Source organism: Bos indicus x Bos taurus, chromosome 11 (genome assembly GCF_003369695.1).
Source record: "Bos indicus x Bos taurus breed Angus x Brahman F1 hybrid chromosome 11, Bos_hybrid_MaternalHap_v2.0, whole genome shotgun sequence".
Taxonomy (NCBI): Eukaryota; Metazoa; Chordata; class Mammalia; order Artiodactyla; family Bovidae; genus Bos; species Bos indicus x Bos taurus.
This window is the reverse complement of record NC_040086.1, coordinates 98,105,144-98,122,900: the sequence shown is the minus strand read 5'-3', so window position 1 is coordinate 98,122,900 and position 17,757 is coordinate 98,105,144. Positions and strand designations below refer to the sequence as shown.

General features: G+C 55.4%; 1 protein-coding gene across 2 annotated transcripts; it reads right to left on the bottom strand.

Moving 5' to 3' along the window:
* Positions 1-813: 813 nt before the first annotated feature.
* URM1 (ubiquitin related modifier 1) lies at positions 814-17,746 on the bottom strand. Of its 2 annotated transcripts, none has more exons than XM_027556433.1 (5): positions 16,973-17,161; positions 12,765-12,835; positions 4,456-4,537; positions 2,914-2,962; positions 814-2,548 (listed from the first exon to the last, which is right to left on the bottom strand). In XM_027556433.1, the coding sequence occupies exons 1-5, from the start codon at positions 16,993-16,995 to the stop codon at positions 2,480-2,482; spliced, it is 294 nt and encodes a 97-aa protein (XP_027412234.1). In that variant the 5' UTR covers positions 16,996-17,161; the 3' UTR covers positions 814-2,479. The 2 variants fall into 2 exon arrangements, with proteins under 2 accessions (XP_027412234.1, XP_027412233.1); XM_027556432.1 differs by lacking the exon at positions 16,973-17,161 and adding an exon at positions 17,187-17,746 and having other exon boundaries at positions 834-2,548.
* Between the last annotated feature and the right edge of the window lie 11 nt (positions 17,747-17,757).

Below are 17,757 nucleotides of genomic sequence, written 5' to 3'. Positions count from 1 at the left end.
GTGGGGTTTATTTGTTTATTTCCTCAAAAGTGGGTTCAGGAGTTGCCTTGGCAGGGGGGCAGCTGGGTGGTGTTGGGTCTGAGCCCGGGTCATCCATCCCTGACCCTTAATGTGCTCAAGCTGGAAAATGACCCCAAATGCTGTGGAGTGTGGCCCTGGCGAGTTTCAGGGCACCTCTCCTAGCGTGGAGAACCTGCTTTCCCCAGCAGCGTGTCTTCCTGCCCTACTCCTCAGCAGTAATGCATTAATTGGGGTACTGGGGAGGAAGGGCTAGCCCGTTTCTACCCCTCCTCTCCCCAGTGCAAGCAGGAAAGGAATCCTCTTACCCAGTTTCCAGGACTTGGAATGCTGTGGGGGGTGGGGTAGGGGGTGGATAATGGGGGCGCCGTAAAGCCCAGCGGGGCTGAAGTCCTCCCTTCCAGGTTACAAGAAGCCGGACAGGCTGATCCTTAAAGCGAGGCTGTCCCTTGCCCTGCTGCCTAACATGGAGACCCTGACCTCAGCACCTAGAACGGCTGGTCACGCAGCCTCTCTCTTGACAGGCACCTGCACCCACGCTGGCCTTCCCTTGCACCCATAACCTCAACATGGCTACCCCTACCCACCCACACACCCACCCAGAGGGCCTTCCTCCACCTGCAGCAGCGCCGGAGAGAAGCTCACCAGCCAGGGGGGCATCTGTCCCCAAGGCCTTGAGAATGAGCACAGCCCCCAGCACTGCTAGGACAACTGTTCGGCACTTCCGTCTCACTGCAGAGTGAGAGCAGTTCCACCTTAAATTATTAACATTTAATGAAAAACAATGTTTGGGGCGGGATGATGTTAATGCCCTATTTTTTTTTTTTTTTTTGAGGTCTCCCTCCAGCAAACAAAGCTTTTTCTCCAGGTCTTGGGAAGTGGGGCTCAGCAGTCTTAACTATGCTTCCTCCATTCCGAGGCTGCTGGCTGCGGCTTGTGGGACAAAGCCTGGCCTCGGACATACGGGTAGGGAAGTGTCCTGGGACCCAGACTGGTCAGCACAGACTGGCCCTGCCACCCCTTCTCCAGATGGCCCAACCATATCATCCCTTCTCAGTGTCTGGATAGTCTGGGTTTCAACTCCTGCTCTTTTTTGGGTGAAGGGCAGTTCTGAAAGCCCTGGGGTGAGGACAGGGAGGGTGGGACCAGCGAAGTGACTGCCAGCTGGGGGAATGTGGGGTCCCACCGGTTTCGGTTTCTAAGGATGAAGTTCCAGGCAAGGCCAGTAAACAACTTAGTTTTTTATTTGCCCAAGGCCAGCTGTTGCAGGCATTGAGGCCCCTAGACTTCCAGAAGGGATGGGGGTGGGGGAGTCACCCTGCCTCCCAGGTGCTGCCTGCCCCATCCTGCTTCCTGCAGGAGATGGGAGAGTAGAGAAAGTGTGCCCTTGCACCATCAAGTATCTCAATTGTGTGTGTGTGTCAGTCGCTCAGTCGTATCCGACTATTGCGACCCCATGGACTGTAGCTCACCAGGCTCCTCTGTCCAAGGGATTCTCCAGGCAAGAGTACTGGAGAGGGTTGCCATTTCCTTCTCCAGGGGATCTTCCAGACCCAGGGATCGAACCCACATTTCCTGCATTGCAGGTGGATTCTTTACTGTCTGAGCCACCAGGAAAGTCCCCTCAGTTTTCAGATATTATAAAAATTCCATTGTCGTTAGGGAGGAAACTGAGACACATTGACCCCCCACCCCAGGCCTCTATTTGCCAGTCCAAGGTCTAGCATACACCCTCCCGCTCTCCATCCCCAGTGGAATGAGCTGCGCACAGGCAGCCTTTTGCCGTGTGTGGGGGGCAGGGTCTCAGGAGCCCATCTGGTGGCCTATGTTGGGGGAGGCTGGCCAGGGTCAAGGGCTGTGGGTGGGGGAGCAGGAGGAGGGGTGTGGTTGGAGGAGCAGCTGCTGTGTGTGTGCGTGGGGGCAGTCGGCGCTGAATAGGGGACCCCAGCTGGGGTTTCCATAATGATATCAATGGGGGACAGGCAGAGCCCTCTGCTGTCCACATGGGGAAACTGAGGCGAAGGCTCCTCCTGTCTTTGAGAGGGGAGGGGTCTGCCAGCAGCTAGTGAGGTTCATTCCTCTTCCCCAGGAAGGCACTGCAGCCCAGGAGCGGCAGTGCCTTGTCAGCAGTCACTCAGGGAGACACAGGAGGGACAGCAGCTGGGTCACCTGGCCGCACAGACCCCCTCCACTCCGGCCACACGGAGGGGTACCCTCCCCCACCTCAGCTGCTGGGAGGAGGAGTGCCCGGCTCGGGCGGCTGCCTTCCCCTGCTCACGTGCCCGAGAAAGGCTTATTTTTAGCACCTGGCCTCTTTTCCCTGCCTGGAGGGAGCTCAAGGGACAGAGGAGGGAAGAAAGCAGCCAAGGGGGACAGGAAGATCTGGAAGTAGGGCCCCAGGGGATTGTCTGATTCTTCTGTTCTCCCGACCCCAAGGGGGTCCAGGCACGGAGAGGGGCCCTTAGCCGCCGTGCAGCGTGGAGATGAAGAGAACGCTGTCTTGGTCCTGAAGCTGGTAGTCCAGCTCACCCTGGTCCAGAAGAGAAATAAGAAGACCGTCAAGGGCACTTTTCCAGTTTCTCCCCAGGGTGCTGAGAGGGGAAGTGGGGCATGGGGGCTAGCTGCTTTGAGAGGGGAAGACAGAATCTACCAGAAAGAAGTGGGTACCCTATCCGCTAACTAGCAAACCTCTAGGATGGAGGGCAGCTTGCCACTTCCCCAGCAACCCACGCCTTCCTCACTCAGGGTGGGAAGCTTGAGGAGCCGCCGTCTGGACACCAGGTTTGGACAGAGGGTGACCCCGCCACTCTGGGCCTGATGCGAGGTCCAAGGCTTTCCTACCACAGCGGGGGGTTGGGGAGGGGTCGAGGGAGGGCTGCTCCCCGAGGTACTGACCAGCAGTTCCCAGTCGGCATCGTTAACCAGCACCAGAATCCCTGGCCGCCTGTGGGAAAGATGGTGGTGAGTAGCGGGGTGTGAATGGCAGGAGCTGGCGAGAGCAGGGGCAGAAGCTTAGATGTTTGGGCTGCAGAGTCTAAGGGGTGGAGGGGCGCCTTTGCTCTGGGGGGTTCCGTCAGAGAACGCCCAGGGAGAGGAGGTGACAGGCCAGTCTGAGGGCCAGATGAAACACACGTGAGAACTCCACTGCCACCTCCCAGATCTGGGGCATTGCTTCGCTGAGCATCAGTTTCTTCATCTGAAAATAGGGTAAATCCTAAGTGTCTTCCTCACAAGCTCCCCGGGGAAGATGGAGTGGGATGTCACATGGGAGCTGCCAGGGAACCACTGGCAGCAGCCTATCCTTCCAGGGGTCTAAGTTCACTGTCCCAGGCCTCCCGCATGTGCATCCTGGGGAGGAGGCCGTCTTGGCTGCTCTGAATCAGGGAAGTCTGCCAGTGGCCCCCGAGCCCCTGACAGCCTGAGAGCCGCCCTCCCTGGAGTAAGGCAGGGTAGGCCGACATCTGGACAGGCACCTTACTTAACCTGGTTCCTGCTGGCAAGGACCCAAAGAGCACTGCTGTCCTTGGGGGTGGCCGCCACAGCTGCTGGACCACGACCTGGGCTCCAGGCCGGATGGCAGCCTGAGCCCCCAGGGCCTGCTGGTGAACCTATGCTTCCACAGAGGAACAAGTGCCACAGGTGCCCTGCCCACTTCTGTGACGTATGAGGATGGCCCTGTTGTAGGGGTAAAGTGACTTCTTGGCACACGGAACCTGGATCCTTTCCCAGGAGGCTGAGCTGGGCCTGAGACAGACACAGAAGCTTTGGGCCAGGCGAGGGGTGTCCTCAAGTGAGCACAAACGTGCACGCGCGTGCACATGCGTGCAGTGACCCCTGTAACCCGAGACCTGCATTGTACGGCCCGGAATCTATGAGGCACACTTCAGTTTAAATTACATTCAAGTAAACAGAACACTTGGTTCCTCAGTCACACTACCAACGTTTCGAGGTTTCAATATCCTCAACGCCTAGCAGCCACCACACTGGATAGCACAGAGAGAGAACATTTCCATCACTGGGAGGGCACTGTCTGTCCCAGGCTGTCAGAGGATGAGAGAGACCTTGGGGATCATCTTTTCTCAGTGCTGCCTGTACAGAGAGAACAGTGGAGCCCAGAGAAGGGAAGTCACTTGAGCAAGGTTCTTTGGCAAGTTTGTGGTATCCAGAAGGCAGGATCTAAGTTTTTGTGTGTTTTTTTTTGGTAAATTTACCAATCTCCTGACCTGGACTTTTGGGGGAAAAAAAACCCCAACAGTCCAATGTAGTAACAAGAAAACTGAAATAAACTTCCACAGAGTTGGGCAGCAGCAGCCCTTCCTTGGAGGGCTAAGAAGAGGATCAAGGGGAGAAGGCCTGGAGGAGGCGGAGTCTGAACCAGGGTTTCAGACCTCCTTCCCTCAGCCCGCCCTCCTCGGGGAAGGGGAGAAAGGGACTCACACGCTGTCTCCTTGGATGAACAGCTCTGGCCGCTCTTTTAGCAAATTCTTCTTGATCCAGACAAGGAGGCTGCGGATATCCCCTGCAGAGGAAGGCACAGAACAAAACTAACGTCAAATTCAAGTGCTTCTGGCCCTGAGGGCCCTGCCCGGAGCAGGAGGACATGCACTTGGGGCTCAGAGGGCCTCTTTTAGACCTGGCTGCCATGGCGCCCGGACTTGTGGTTTCCAAGGTGAGGAAATGGACTTGGAGAGACCAGAGAGGTCTTCTCAGAGGCAGTGGCACCTGGCCTTGCTGAAAGCTGTAAGAAGAGGTAACGGGGACTCAAGGTGGATAGTGAGCGGAAGAGTCACGTCTGAAAGGGCAGACACAGACGTCCACTCACGAGGCCTAGGAGATTGTCTGACACTGCCAGGGGCAGGCTTCTCAGAGAGCCCCTCCACCTCCATCTCCCCAGCCAGTCCCAGATGGGGAGCATTCAGCTTTGCTCTGGGAAGGTCTGCATATATTTCCCTTTGTGAGGGAAGAAAAACAATTGCTGAGCTGATAACATCAGTTAATTTCCTCTGGCAGAAGGAGAAGGATCCTTCACCAGCCAGAGATGCTGACAAATCACAGTCCCTCTGCTCCCCACTTTGCAGAGCCCTCTAGGCCAGGGGCGGCTACCAGGAGGAAGCGAGAGGCTAAGGGTCACCACAGCCTCTCCTGCTCGGCTGGACACTGAGACCTGCCTCTGTGTGATTCTGGGGCAGCCACCAAGCTCTGCACCTCATCTGGAGGCTAGAGGCCACATGTCCCCAGGGCCACCTCTCCTTTTCCGGGGGTCAGGTCCCAGGTCACGCACACTATCACCCCTTCGAAGGCTATGGCTCTCAATGATCCACTCCTCAAGCAGAGCATCCCCGAGGCTGCAGGACTCTTCTCTCCCTGAGAGGACAACTAGTCTCTGGGAAGCCAGCAGGGGGCTGGAGGTTAGCCATGCCCCTCCTGAGTCAAAGTCTCAGAGGGGACTGCTGTCCTGGGCCCGTGCCAAGACAAAGCTCAGGGGCTAAGCTGGAGAAGGGCCCACGAACTGCCTTGGTTTCCCTGACTGGAGGCAGACTCCTAGCATGCAGGCCAGGAAAAGGCTTCGGGTCAGGAAGGGGCCCGGCTCTCCCCAGGCTAGGCCCAGCGCGTGTCACCCACAGCACCAGCCTTGGGCAGGGTTTTAAGGCACTCTTACGGGCCTGCCTGCCACCCCCTCAGGAGGCAGGCAGGCTACACCCTGGATGGCCTGGCTCACTCTGCTCTGTGCCAGCTCCCCTGGATCGTCTGCCAGCAGAGCACAGGGCCATGGGCAGTGGCCACGGGCTAAGACTGTGCCTTTCCATTTTAATTCCTGCTTTTAAACAAAGCCGACTGGAATCCTCAGGGTCCCTGGAGCGGGCAGGGATGGGGTGTGTTGCCTCCAAGTAGCTGTAGTCCATTTCGACTCCTGGCTGGGTTCCTCCCCGAGGCCTGGGTTTCAGAGGTTTCCCCGTGGCCTCCATCTTGGCACTGTCTGGTAGGCCGCCAGCCCATACATCTTGTGGCCGCTCGATAGAGCTGCCGGGGTCTGACACATCCGTCAGCCAGCCCCCGTGGGTGGGGCTCTGACTGTGTGCGTGGTGCTCAGAGGGCCTGGGCAGGGCCTGGCCTGAGGGCCACCAGCTGCACCTCCACAGCCCCCGCTGGCCTGTTCTGAACCAGGACTCCCTGGGTCACCGCCCTGGCTCCCTCTAAGGAAGGACCTGTGCTCTGCTCTCGTAGGCTGCGGGCGGCGGGGAGGACTAATGGTCATGTCGGGGTCATCCCAGTGACGGCAGCGTCATGGTGTCCCCGAGGGCTGGGCCGGGGGGCGTCTGCTGCGGGTGCTGGCTCATTTATCATGACGCTCCTCTTTGCTGAGGTCATCCCCTCCCTCCTCTGCACCCCCCAGGCCGGCTCACATTCTTGATAGCCTGTTACCATGGTGAGGCCACGGCATCACCATCCGTATTGTTCCCCCATGCCTGGATTTGGGGGTGGGGAGAGGTGGAACTCCTGACTCCCTTCGCAGGCAGCAAGGGCCACTTGGCCTGGCCTGAAACACACCCCCAGGGACATCTTGCTAGGCTTGCTGAGGCCCAGACAATATGCAAATAGCCTCCAAGCCAGATGGTCGGCTTCCAAAGGCGCCCAGGGGAGGAGGAAGGGTTAAGCAGAGTCAGGGGCTGGTGGTGGCTTGGGGATGGCTCTGGGAACCTCACTGTCACCTTCCCTCTCTGTGTCCTCCTGCCTTCCGTGGCTTCCCATGTTGGCTGCCCTCCGGCGATCTCAGGAAATCGCTCGGGAGACAAATATTTACTGAGCAGCTACTATGTGCCAGGTGCCACGGAGATGGCGGAGAACAAGCGGACACAGAGCCTGCCCGTGTGGAGCCACAGTCTGGCAGGGGAGGTGGACGGTACTTCATTAGTCGTGACAAATGTGCTCTCCTTTGTGTGGGAGCAGAACGAGTTTTTCTGAGGGTGTTCACATTGAAGCTGCGGCCCCAAGGATGAGTTGGGTGGGATGGGGGGAGCAAGCTAGGCAGAAGGAAGAACATATGGGAAGACCTGAGGCAGGCTGGAATTGGCAGGTTCAAGGTGATAGAACTGAGAAGGCCGGAAGGTCAGCACGAGATGCAGCCAGGGAGGCAGCCTTGGCTGGACTGCGCAGGGCATGCAGGGGCCTTGAAGAGGGGCTGCTGGGGAAGAGGGCCCCCTCCTTGGGAGCCTGAGCCCTAGCACACAGCACAGAACCTCACACACAAAACGCCCTGGACACGTTTACTGAGCACGTGGGTCTGAGTTTGACTGTGTCATTTCCTAGTTAAACGACCTTGGGTAAGGAGCTCTCTTCAGCTTCCTTCTTTGTAAAATGGCAATGGTAAAAATGCCTCTGAGGGGTGTTTTGAGGCTCAAATAAGATGATCCATGGAAAGCTCTTGGCACTATGCCTGGCATGGCCATGCTGTAATTCTTCCGTCAGCCAGAGGAAGAACCCTTCAGTTTCCCTTGCTGCCCCCTTTAGATGTTTAGACTCCTCAGAGGCTCCCTGGACAGTCCCAGTGGAAGGACTCATACGCTGAGGGCACGCGGCACCAGGGCAGGGAGATGAGCACAACCCCATGTCGGGTTTCCCGTGCAGGAGGCCTCAGGACCTGGCCTGCTCACTGCAGGAAGAGCAAGCGATGGGACGGGGCTGCTGCTCTCATGGCGGAGTGCTTATGAGTCTGGGTTCTGGAGCTGGAAGGCCCTGGGGTGTGTGCTAGGCGGCCCTGGGTAGAAGTCACTTCGCCTAAGTCTCAGCGCCATCCTTGGACAAGGGAGGGATAATAACCCAGGTCTTGATGCCAGCGGCAGGCCTAGCATGGTGTCAAACAGACAAGACGAATGTCAGTGATTCAGGATTCCTTATCCCGGGGGCTGCCAGAACCTTCCCCTAAAGGCCGCTGGGAAAGGGCACCATGCACACCCCTCTTAGACCTACAGAGGCTCCCACCAGAATCCCATGCCCCAGTGGATTTGTCCTTGTCTGGGGACAACGACCACCCACTGTGGCGCCCCCCACTCCCAGTGGTGTCAATAGAACTTCCGGTCTCATCTGATGTCTCACAGCCGACCCTCATCCAACCTCTTCTTGCAGGCATCCAAGGGGAGATTTTCTCCCAGCCTGAAATCTGGCTTCCGGTCCCTCCCACCCACAGAGCCTAGCTGGGCCCGGGGACCACCACGCCAACGGTGCAGACTCGGGAGAGCCGGTCCCCTATGTCTTCTCTCCCCCAGGTTAAGCTGCTCTGGTCCCCACCAAGTCCACCAGGCTCCAGGACAGGACTCTGGGAGTCTACCCCAGGCCTCAGCTGAAAGGGGAGAAGAAAGAGCTGGGATGGGGGGAGAAGAGAAGAGAGGGTAGAGGGAACATCAGAGGGTCTATTTACAAGTGAATGGAGGTAAGAATGGAGCAGTTTGTGGGCTAAACTGGCCTCAGAAGGAGGTTTACAGATGTGCGAGGGGACGCTCCTCATTGTTTAATTAAGCAGAAAGTGGATCTTTTCAAAAGCAATTTTGCACAGGGACTGGGAGGGGTGAGGGGGAGAGGAGGGTGGTGGGGAGGGGATCAGCAAACAGGCCCCAGAGCGGAGAAAGGAACAGCTGGCCCCAGAGAGGCTGTGAAATGCATGCTAAGCAGTTTAAAGCGCCTGGGAGCGCCCAAGCCACCCCTGCCTCCCGCGCCAGCCTCCCTTTAATACAAAGGCAGGGCTGAGAAGCAGGGAAAGGTGAGGCAGAGTCTCCTCCTGGGACCAGGGCAGGTAAGGCCCATGCTGGGACCATCAAGGTTCGGGATTTGCTCCAGGCCCCTGACCAAGCCTGGTCTTCGAGCCTTGAGTTGAAAGAATCCTTGATGCATTAAAAACCAGGTCCCAGTTGCCAGGCCCCAAAGCCAGTGGGTGCCTCCTAAACTCAGCCACTCAAGGCCTGTTCCGTGGAGCTGGCTGTTAAGAATCCTCACCTCCCTGCACAGGCAGCCGCTCACTGGATCAATGCACCCTGCTTCCCAGAACCATGTGCTTAGATCTGGAAGCAACTTTTCCAAACTGCAGGTGTCAAACTGATAACCGACTCGTGCGCGCTCGCACTCAGTTGTGTCCGACTCTGTGACCCTGTGGACGGCAGCCTGCCAGCCTCCTCTGTCCACGGGATTTCCCGGTAAGAATACTGGAGTAGGGTGCCATTTCCTTCTCCAGGGGATCTTCCCAAGCCAGGGACTGAACCCACGTCTCCTGCACTGGCGGGCAGATTTTTTATCAATGAGCCACCTGGGAAGCCCAATAATGAGCTCAAGACAGACTAAATCGAGTCCAACCTCCCGCTTTACAGGTGGGATAAGAGGCCTGCAGAGATAACTAATTTGCCAGCGCATGCTGCCAGGGTGCCTGTCTCGCCATCTCACCCTCTTTGGCCTTTCCCAGCCTCTCATTCCAAGTTGGCCGGGTTGGAAGCTCTCCACTGGCCCAGGACCCAGGGCCCTGGAGTCCCCTTGTTTGTGAGACTTGTCACAATCCATAATCTTATGGCCGCTGTTTTCTCTGCTGGAGTCTCCAAGACCTGCTTGGCCAAGTGGCAGCCCCTGGGCTGGGAAGGCTGCCAGACGGCAGATCTGGGCATGGGCTCGGGGAGGAGTGAGGCTCTCCCCGTGGCACCAGGCCCCTGCCCTCCTGTTGGGCTCTGTGTGCCAGGGTGAGGCCTGGCAGCTGCCAACCAGCTCTGCCGCTGTGATGTGACCCACGCCTCTGCGCACAGCAGGGCCCAAGTGGGAGCCAGAGGTAGAGACCCATGGCCAAGGGCCCAGAACTAAGCACATGGGCCACTTCCGCTAGCCTCCCCTGCTTCCTTTATTTCATCCCAGAGAGGGGAGGAGAGCCCCCTACCTGCCCCCGAGGCAGTGGATGAGGGATCCAAAACCTGGGTCTTAGGGACTTCCCTGGTGGTCCGTTGGTTTAAGACTCCATGTTTCCAATGGAGGGGCCTTGGGTTTGATCCTCGGTTGAGGAACTAGGATTCCACATGCCATGCAGTATGGCCAAAACATAAAAATAAAAACAAACCTGGGCCTCAGCCAGCTTCCCTGCTTGAGTAACTCTGGACAGGTCACTCTCTCTCTATGAAGTTTGGTTTCCTTGTCGATAGATAATATCTACCGGGGTCATTATGAAAACTGAGATCAGTAGCTGTTGGAGGCATCAAAGTGTGAAAACTGGAGAATATCCTGCAGGTCTGAGATGTGATGTGATTCGGGGAAGCTCTTGGGATAAATGGTGATGGGATAGTGGCACCCTGCAGGATGGGGTGACCCTAGCATCGGCTTCAACCCCAGCTCTGCCAATGACGTAAGCACATGGTCGAGGGTAAGACCTTGGACATCTCTGAGTTTGGGTTTCCACTTTTTTTGGGGGGGAGGTTCCACTTTTTAAAGTGGAAGTAATGATAGTTACCACCTAAGAATCTGTGACAACCACTTGTACCACACATTGGGGTTCTGCCTACCCTGTCAAACTCAGCCTGTGCCGAGGACACTGGCCTTCCCTCAGGTCCTTGACCACCACAAGGCCTTCTGCCTGGGGGCTTCACAAGTGCCGTCCTCTCTACTTGGAATGGGCCCCACGCACCTCTGCTCTCCCTCCAATTTGTTAGGTTGGCTTCCTCCCGTTCCTCAGGGCTTTTGCCTCAAAGTCTTCTCTCCCTCTCTCTCTTTTAGTGCCATGCAGCATGCGGGATCTCAGTTCCTGGACCAGGGACTGAACCTGGGCCGTGGCACTGAATGTTCCGATTCCTAACCACTAGGGCACCAGGGAATCCCCTCAAAGACACTGCTCTAAAGAGGCCTCCCTGGCCACCCTGGCGTCTCACTCAAAGCACCCTTTTGTTCTGACGCAGTGATGACCACTCGTGCTGTTACACATCTGTGCCTTTACTTCTTCACTGCCTGGCTCCATTTCCGTTCCTCTGTTAGCTCCATTAGCGTAAGAACCATATCAGTTCTGCTTAAGATCAAGTTGGCACAAAGGAAAACACGTGTATGTGTGTGTTTGTGTGCGCGCACGCGCGTGTGAGAGAGTGTATGCGTGCACTTAGTTGTGTCCAACTCTTTGTGAACCCCTGGACTGTCCAGGCTCCTCTGTCTACAAAATTTTCCGGGCAAGAATACTGGAGTGGGTTGTCATTTCCTACTCCAGGGCATCCCTGACCCAGGGATTGAACCCACATACCTTGCATCTCCTGCACTGGCAGGCAGATTCTTTACCACCACGCCAGCTGGGAAGCCTGGCACAAAGGAAAACGTGTGTGCATGTTCAAAAACACGGGTGCCAACCTCAGGAAAGAATAAAGTACTTTCTTCCACGACCGACACTTGGTGAGCGTTCAGTCAATGAATGAATGAAAAGGACTGGAATTATTAAACGTGGGCACCTTCAGGCGGAGCAAAAGCAGGGGGAAACAAACCCTAACTTGTGATGTTTTAATAAGGTCCTGGATAAGTCTTTAAGGCTGCATCTTTGAGAGGCTTCTGACAGCCCCTTGTTTCCTCCCAAGGTTGCAGAGCCATCTGTCAAACTAAGAAACCATCACCTACATCATCTTGGATCTTCCCCTATCAGGGACACAATTCCACAGTCCTGACGTTTAACCTCAGCCTCATGCCCACACCCAGCTCCAGGGGGTAGCGCCCTGTACCCTAGCCTCTGAAGGTGGCAGAGAGACCCGCCCTATGCCACTGCCCTTCAACCCCAAGGGAGGGTCAGAGACAGCCTTGGTAGTGGGTGAATCTGGGCAATAACTGATACCTGGCAGATGCATGTCCAGTTCCAGAAGAATCCTGTCAAACCTCACTTGACTTTCTCTACTGCCCACCTCCAGGAACCTCATTCCCCTCGCTCCCCATACAACAGACTTCCTCTTCTTCCCAGAAGTATCTCAGCCCAAGGTGAGATGGGCTCCCACTCCTGAATGTTCTGCTCTTGCTAAGATCCATTGCTAGGGCTGCAAAGCCCCTCCACAGTGGCAGTGTCCAGCCCCTGCCTCTGGGCTATGCTGCTATTTAGCCAGCTGGACCTCTGGAAATCCTCCTCCCCCCTTTCCCCAGTCTGAAGGCAGGGTCTGTCTGCCAGTGCCTGGTACATAGTCTGCGGCATGGGAGGTGCTCAGGGTGTGTTTGCTAAAGAAAAGACAAACAGGTATCTGAATGAACAAATGGAAAAAACCCTCTGTCTCCCTTAGTTAACCTCTCCCCTCCAACCTCCTTGGCTAGACACTTTTCTCCTCATTGAAATTCATTTAAGTCCATCTGCATTGTTCCATTCTTGGCAAAGGTTATCTCCTTTGTGAGGACATCCCTCTGCAGCCATCCAGTGATGGCAGAGATGCCTGGTACGGCTGGCTGACACCTTTTAGCAACCCTGACTGGGTTACGTGGATTACCATCTCCCCCTTTCACAGATAAGAATGCGGAAGCTCAGAAAGGTGAGGTGACCAGCCGAAGGTGCTAAGGGGATTCAAACTCAAGCCTGAATACAGAACCTGTGCTTGGAAGGACGCAGCGATGCCATCTCTTCCCTACAAAGCTGGCTGACTCTGGAAAGTATGGAGGACAACCAGTGATCTCTCTCCCTTCCTCCCCACGGCCCGGGAAATCCTACCCTCTCACTTGACCAGGCTGAGTGACCTGTGGAGCAGCTGCTGCTCAATGGTGCTCAGAGAACCCGTACTCACAGGGTTCCTCCTGTCCAGGCAAGGTGACTTGATGCTTCTTCACACCATCGAACAGGAGCTCCGCACCGCCTCTGCAAAGGAGGGCCAGAGAAAGAGCCTCAGAGACCGAAAACTGAGGAGGCTGGCACCAGATGCCCAGGAAATTCAGAGACCAACGTTCAGAACACCTTGGGTATCAGCCATCAATTCTCAAATGTGGCTTCTTGATGTGGTAAAGCAGGACAGAAATAATGTTTATTAACATTTAAGTACCCAAATTTTCAGACTCTGCTTTGACTTCTCTGAATCAAGAGGTAGCTTAGTATACAGGGGCAGAGCACAGGCCCTGAGGTGGAGACCAGGCCCCACCCGGGCCTGACTGGCGAGACCCTAGGCACGGGATGGCATCTTCTCAAGCCTCAATCTTTCCATCTGCAAACATGTTGAGGAGCTACCTCACAGCACACTGGAGACCCTGGGTATTTTCCTAGGGCCAGCCAGGTGACACTTTGAAATTCCCCTGCCTGTGCCTTGTCCCCACCCCTGCTGCTGGCCTGGTGGGCAAACCAAAGTGCTAGAGAGTGAGAGACCCCCACTGGACTTAGCAATAAGCTTGCCCTTTACAAAAACATTCGTCGTCTCATTTCACCTTCACGGAATCCTGGGGAAGGAAGGAGGGAGGCAGATATTATTAACTCTGACCAACAGAGAAGCAAGTTGGGGCCAGGAGAAGTTAAGTGACTTGTCCAAGGCCAGATAGGCAGTGGCTGAACTAGGATTTGAATTCTAACTGGTTTTTGGCAGGAACAACTGACTCCCCAGAAGGTCAGGAAGCCCCTTGAGGGCAGAATCTGGCTCACTTCTGGGTCCCAACACCTGGCTAAGGGAAGCCTGGGCCAGCAGAGAGGCTCCGCCAAGTGCAGGTGCCAGACTCCTGGTGCGGACACTCGGGCTCTCCCAGCGCCACGCTGCTCCTCCCCCAGCGTCTGGTCTCAGACCTCACGTGGACCTTAACTGGGAAGCCTTAACAGACTTGAGACGGGTGCGATGACTCCCACCCCACCACCCTTCCCCAGTGCCGGAGAACAGAGGTGTCCTGAGACGGTCCACTGGGAGGCAAAGGCAAGGCACGCATTGTCATGGGGGAAACATGGGGCGACTGTCATCCAAACAAGGTCACGCTTTGTTGATGCAGAAATGTGGAGGGGGAGAGGAGGCCCATCTGTGGCTGCGCGCAGGGCCATTTCAGCTGCAAGCCCATACAGAGCCTCCATTTATCCCCTTCCAAGAGCCCCGCTCTCTCTTGGGTAGGGGCTGGCACATGCAGCAGCTGGGGTGGGGGAGGGCGACAAGCAAGGGGAGACAGGAGTTGGGGGGTCAGAGGAGTGGGAACTGGAAGCGCTGGCACCCAAGCAAACAACCCAGATTGGCCAAACCTGGTGGTGCCAGGCGCAGAGGCCAGTGCTGTTTTCCCTTCACAAGAGGATAAAGAACCAGTCTGGCTCAGCGACTGACCTGTCACTGCTGGGTTTGCCAGAGCCCAAGGGAGGGGCTGGCATTTCTGTGGTCAGAACACTTGGAGGGTAGGAAGGTGCACTCCCAGCCTCTGAAGTGACTCAGGGAGGCAAGAAGGGGACCAATTTGGTCCCAGAAGAAAACCAAAGCCAAACTCTCGTAGGTCCTACAGGATTTGCGACTCAAACGCAATTAAGGCATCACAACCCAAGATACCTCATCTTTCCTCCACTTCCCAGCTCTTGGTGGGAGGTGTCTGTTGGTACCAGTGAGTGGTACAGACACTCTTCAAATGGTCTTCACTTTTTGAAGTTTACCTTCATCTTTTTATCTGATATATTTTACTTTTGTTCATTTCTCCTCTACCTATGGGGATGCAAGTTCTGCCTAAAACAGGGCCTGGTACACAGCGAACACTCAAGAAATACTTGCTGAAATGAGTGAACATGCCCATTTCCCCACTTCTTCTCTCACCCTAATGGCATTCCCTTCCTTTGCCAATACCTCCTGGACTCAAGGAGGAGAAAAAGGGAAAAGGAAGTGGGACTCTCCTATGTGGGCTGCAGTGACACCACACACATCTGTACCACCTACACTGCATCCTCTGTGACCTGAGAAATGGCTCTGGCAGGACGAGGATGGCAGACCCGGTCAGTGATAGGCGGGAGAAAGGAAAGCGGCCTTCCAGGGTGTCTACGAGAACCAGTGGGGCTGCGGGGCCACGGCTGCTCACAGGAAAGAGGCAAAGGCCCAACCCTTTGGAATCTTCAGGGATCAGGGTGGCACTCAGGGACAAAAGGGAGAGCCTGATGGGCAAACCAGTTTCTCTGCAAATCTACTTAAGTTCAGGGTAAAGGGTGAAGGAAGTGGGCTAAGAGACAGAAAGTTAAAGAAAGGCCAAGGGGAGAAACAGGCACTGACAGAGACAGAGAAGGACTCTGGGTTTAGTCTATATGTTGGGCATTACTGCTTCCCAAGAAGCTGCAGTTCTCATGGGACCCTGTGGCAGTGGGTGGTGGGAACACGTCTTGCCTTGCTGGTGTTCACTACTGCTCCTGGGGTAAGGGAGACCGAGATGGTGAAGCCAGAAAACAGGAACTCCAGCAAGTCTGTAAGCCCTGGAGGGCAAGGACCATGTCTTCGTCATATGACTTCCCCACTGCTGCCAGCACAGGACCTGGCAGACAGAAGGCATTTCTGAAGACAAATGCCACATCTGACTCAGTGAACATGAAAGGTAAATCGGCAGTGGGTGGTGGTGGTGGTTTAGTCACTAAGTCGTGTCTGACACTTTCCAACCCCATAGACCATAGCCCGCCAGGCTCCTATGTCCATGGGATTTCCCAGGCAAGAAATTCTGGAGTGGGTTGCCATTTCCTTCTCCAAGGGATCTTCCTGACCCAGGGATCGAAACTTCACAGGCGGATTCTTTACCACTGAGCCACCTGGAAAGCCCAGGCCAACTGTAGATAAGCCTCAACACTGGTAATCTGTAGCTTCTCTGTCTTCAGCTCTGCTGAGGCCTGTCAAAACAGCAGGGACCTCCTGGAACCTGCAGGCTATGGGGGATATAGCTGGGCAAAGGGTCAATAAAGTAAAATAGTCAGGTGGCCAGACTAGCACAGTTCTAATTGGATCCATGGTGCCAGACAATATCATCAATTAAAATGCAGTTAACATTCATGAGACTACCCCCTCGTAAGGAACAGCAACGCTGAACACTGGAGGGCATGGACAAAGTTCTATTTATCTTTGTACCCTCTGTGCCTGGCTCGATGCCTGGCACATGGTAAGCACTCAATAAATGACTGGTGAATGGACTATGCAATGAAGGGAATCCATGAAAGAAACTGGGGGCATCCAATAGAAGGAAAGGCATTTATAGGCAGAGGTTTCCGATTTCCATCCCAGACTTTCCCTTTCACATAAGCCTTGGCTTGTTTATCTTCACACACACAGACAAATCTAGTCCCAGCTTTTCCACCTGAGTCTAGAAATTATACCGTCCATCTCTTAAGATCTGTTTCTCTGCCTTCTCTCTAAGCTTTGCACTTTTTTTTTTCCCCCCAGCTCTGAAATCACATGAAAAAACTTCTGTAAGAGGTAGAAGAGAATGCCTTGAGATTTCCTCCTTGGTCTGTGTTTCTTTGGTAATTAAGCGTGTGTTCCCCCATCCTGCACTTTTTATCTGGAGCATTCTGTAGTGGCAGAGAGGTAAAGAATCTACCTGCCAATGCAGGAGACCCAAGAGTCAGGTTCGATCCCTGGGTCAGGAAGATGGCCTTGAGAAGGACGTGGCAACCCAGTCCAGTATTCTTGCCTGGGAAATCCCATGGACAGACGAGTCTGGCGGGCTGCAGTCTATGTGGTCCCAAAGGGTCGGACACGATTGAGTAAGTACACGCACATGTACACGCACTAACCCTGTACTGTCAGGGTTAGTCTCCACTACTGTGCTACCTAGCCCCATATCCCCACCTGACTTAAGACCTGCAGAAGGCACTCAGTAAGTTTACTAAATGTACCGGAAAGGGTTCAGGTTTAACACCCTCAAATCTTCGGAAAGGTTGGTCTGTCTCGGTCCTAGGAGCTCAAATGCCAGACACAGGGCCTGCTCCAAAATGGAGCTGGCAAACAAGGCCGGAAGGCCTGCTAACAAGTCACACCTTTTGAGTCCCGTAGGGCGCAGGCATGGAGGAGTGCCAGAAGCATACCTACAACTCCCGGGTATGCGCATCTATTCCCGGACATACGGCCTCGTCGCCCAGGGAGACCGAACCTCAAGCTCTCCCAGGCGGATGGCGTAGCTCAGGGAAGTTGCCGGGGGCCTCGGCGATTCGGTGGTGACAGGCCCCAAGGCAGAGGGAGGGGAGTTCCGGGCCCGACGACTTCAATCCATCCCCACGGCGCCCCAGCTCTGTGACTCACCCGAATTCCACCTCCACTGACAAGGGCGCTGCCATGTTGAGGAAGCCGAGCTCACAGGAAACTCCCCTGAACTTCCGGCTCTACTGCCCCCCCCCCCGTTTCCGGTTGCCGCGGACGGAAGAGGCGGGGCCGAGGAAACTCTCCTTCTCAGCTATTGGAGGAAGATTTGGAGCCGGAAGCTGAGGCCGGAGGGCCGTAGGCCCTGTTAAGGGGCGTTTTGGTTGGTCATCCTGTTTCTTTTCGGGACGGCGCTCAAACAGCTAGGGCCGGAAGCGACTGACATCAGCCACAACTCGGCGGAGGAGAGACCTGGCATCTTTGCGCTGTGACCGTGAGCTACGTTCCGGTTTATCTTGCATTAGTTACCAAATTACCTTCTGTCAGCACACCGCTTGGACGAACCCGTCCACTTGACTTGAATTATCAGTGGCATCCAAATAAGCTCTCTCTTGAGCCATCGACTCGCTATCCAACCCCCCTTTCGCCGTCGATTTAGATTTCATTCATTCAGCAGATGTTTATTGCACGTCCTCCGTGTACCTGACATTTTGGTCGGTGCTAAAAGATGCCG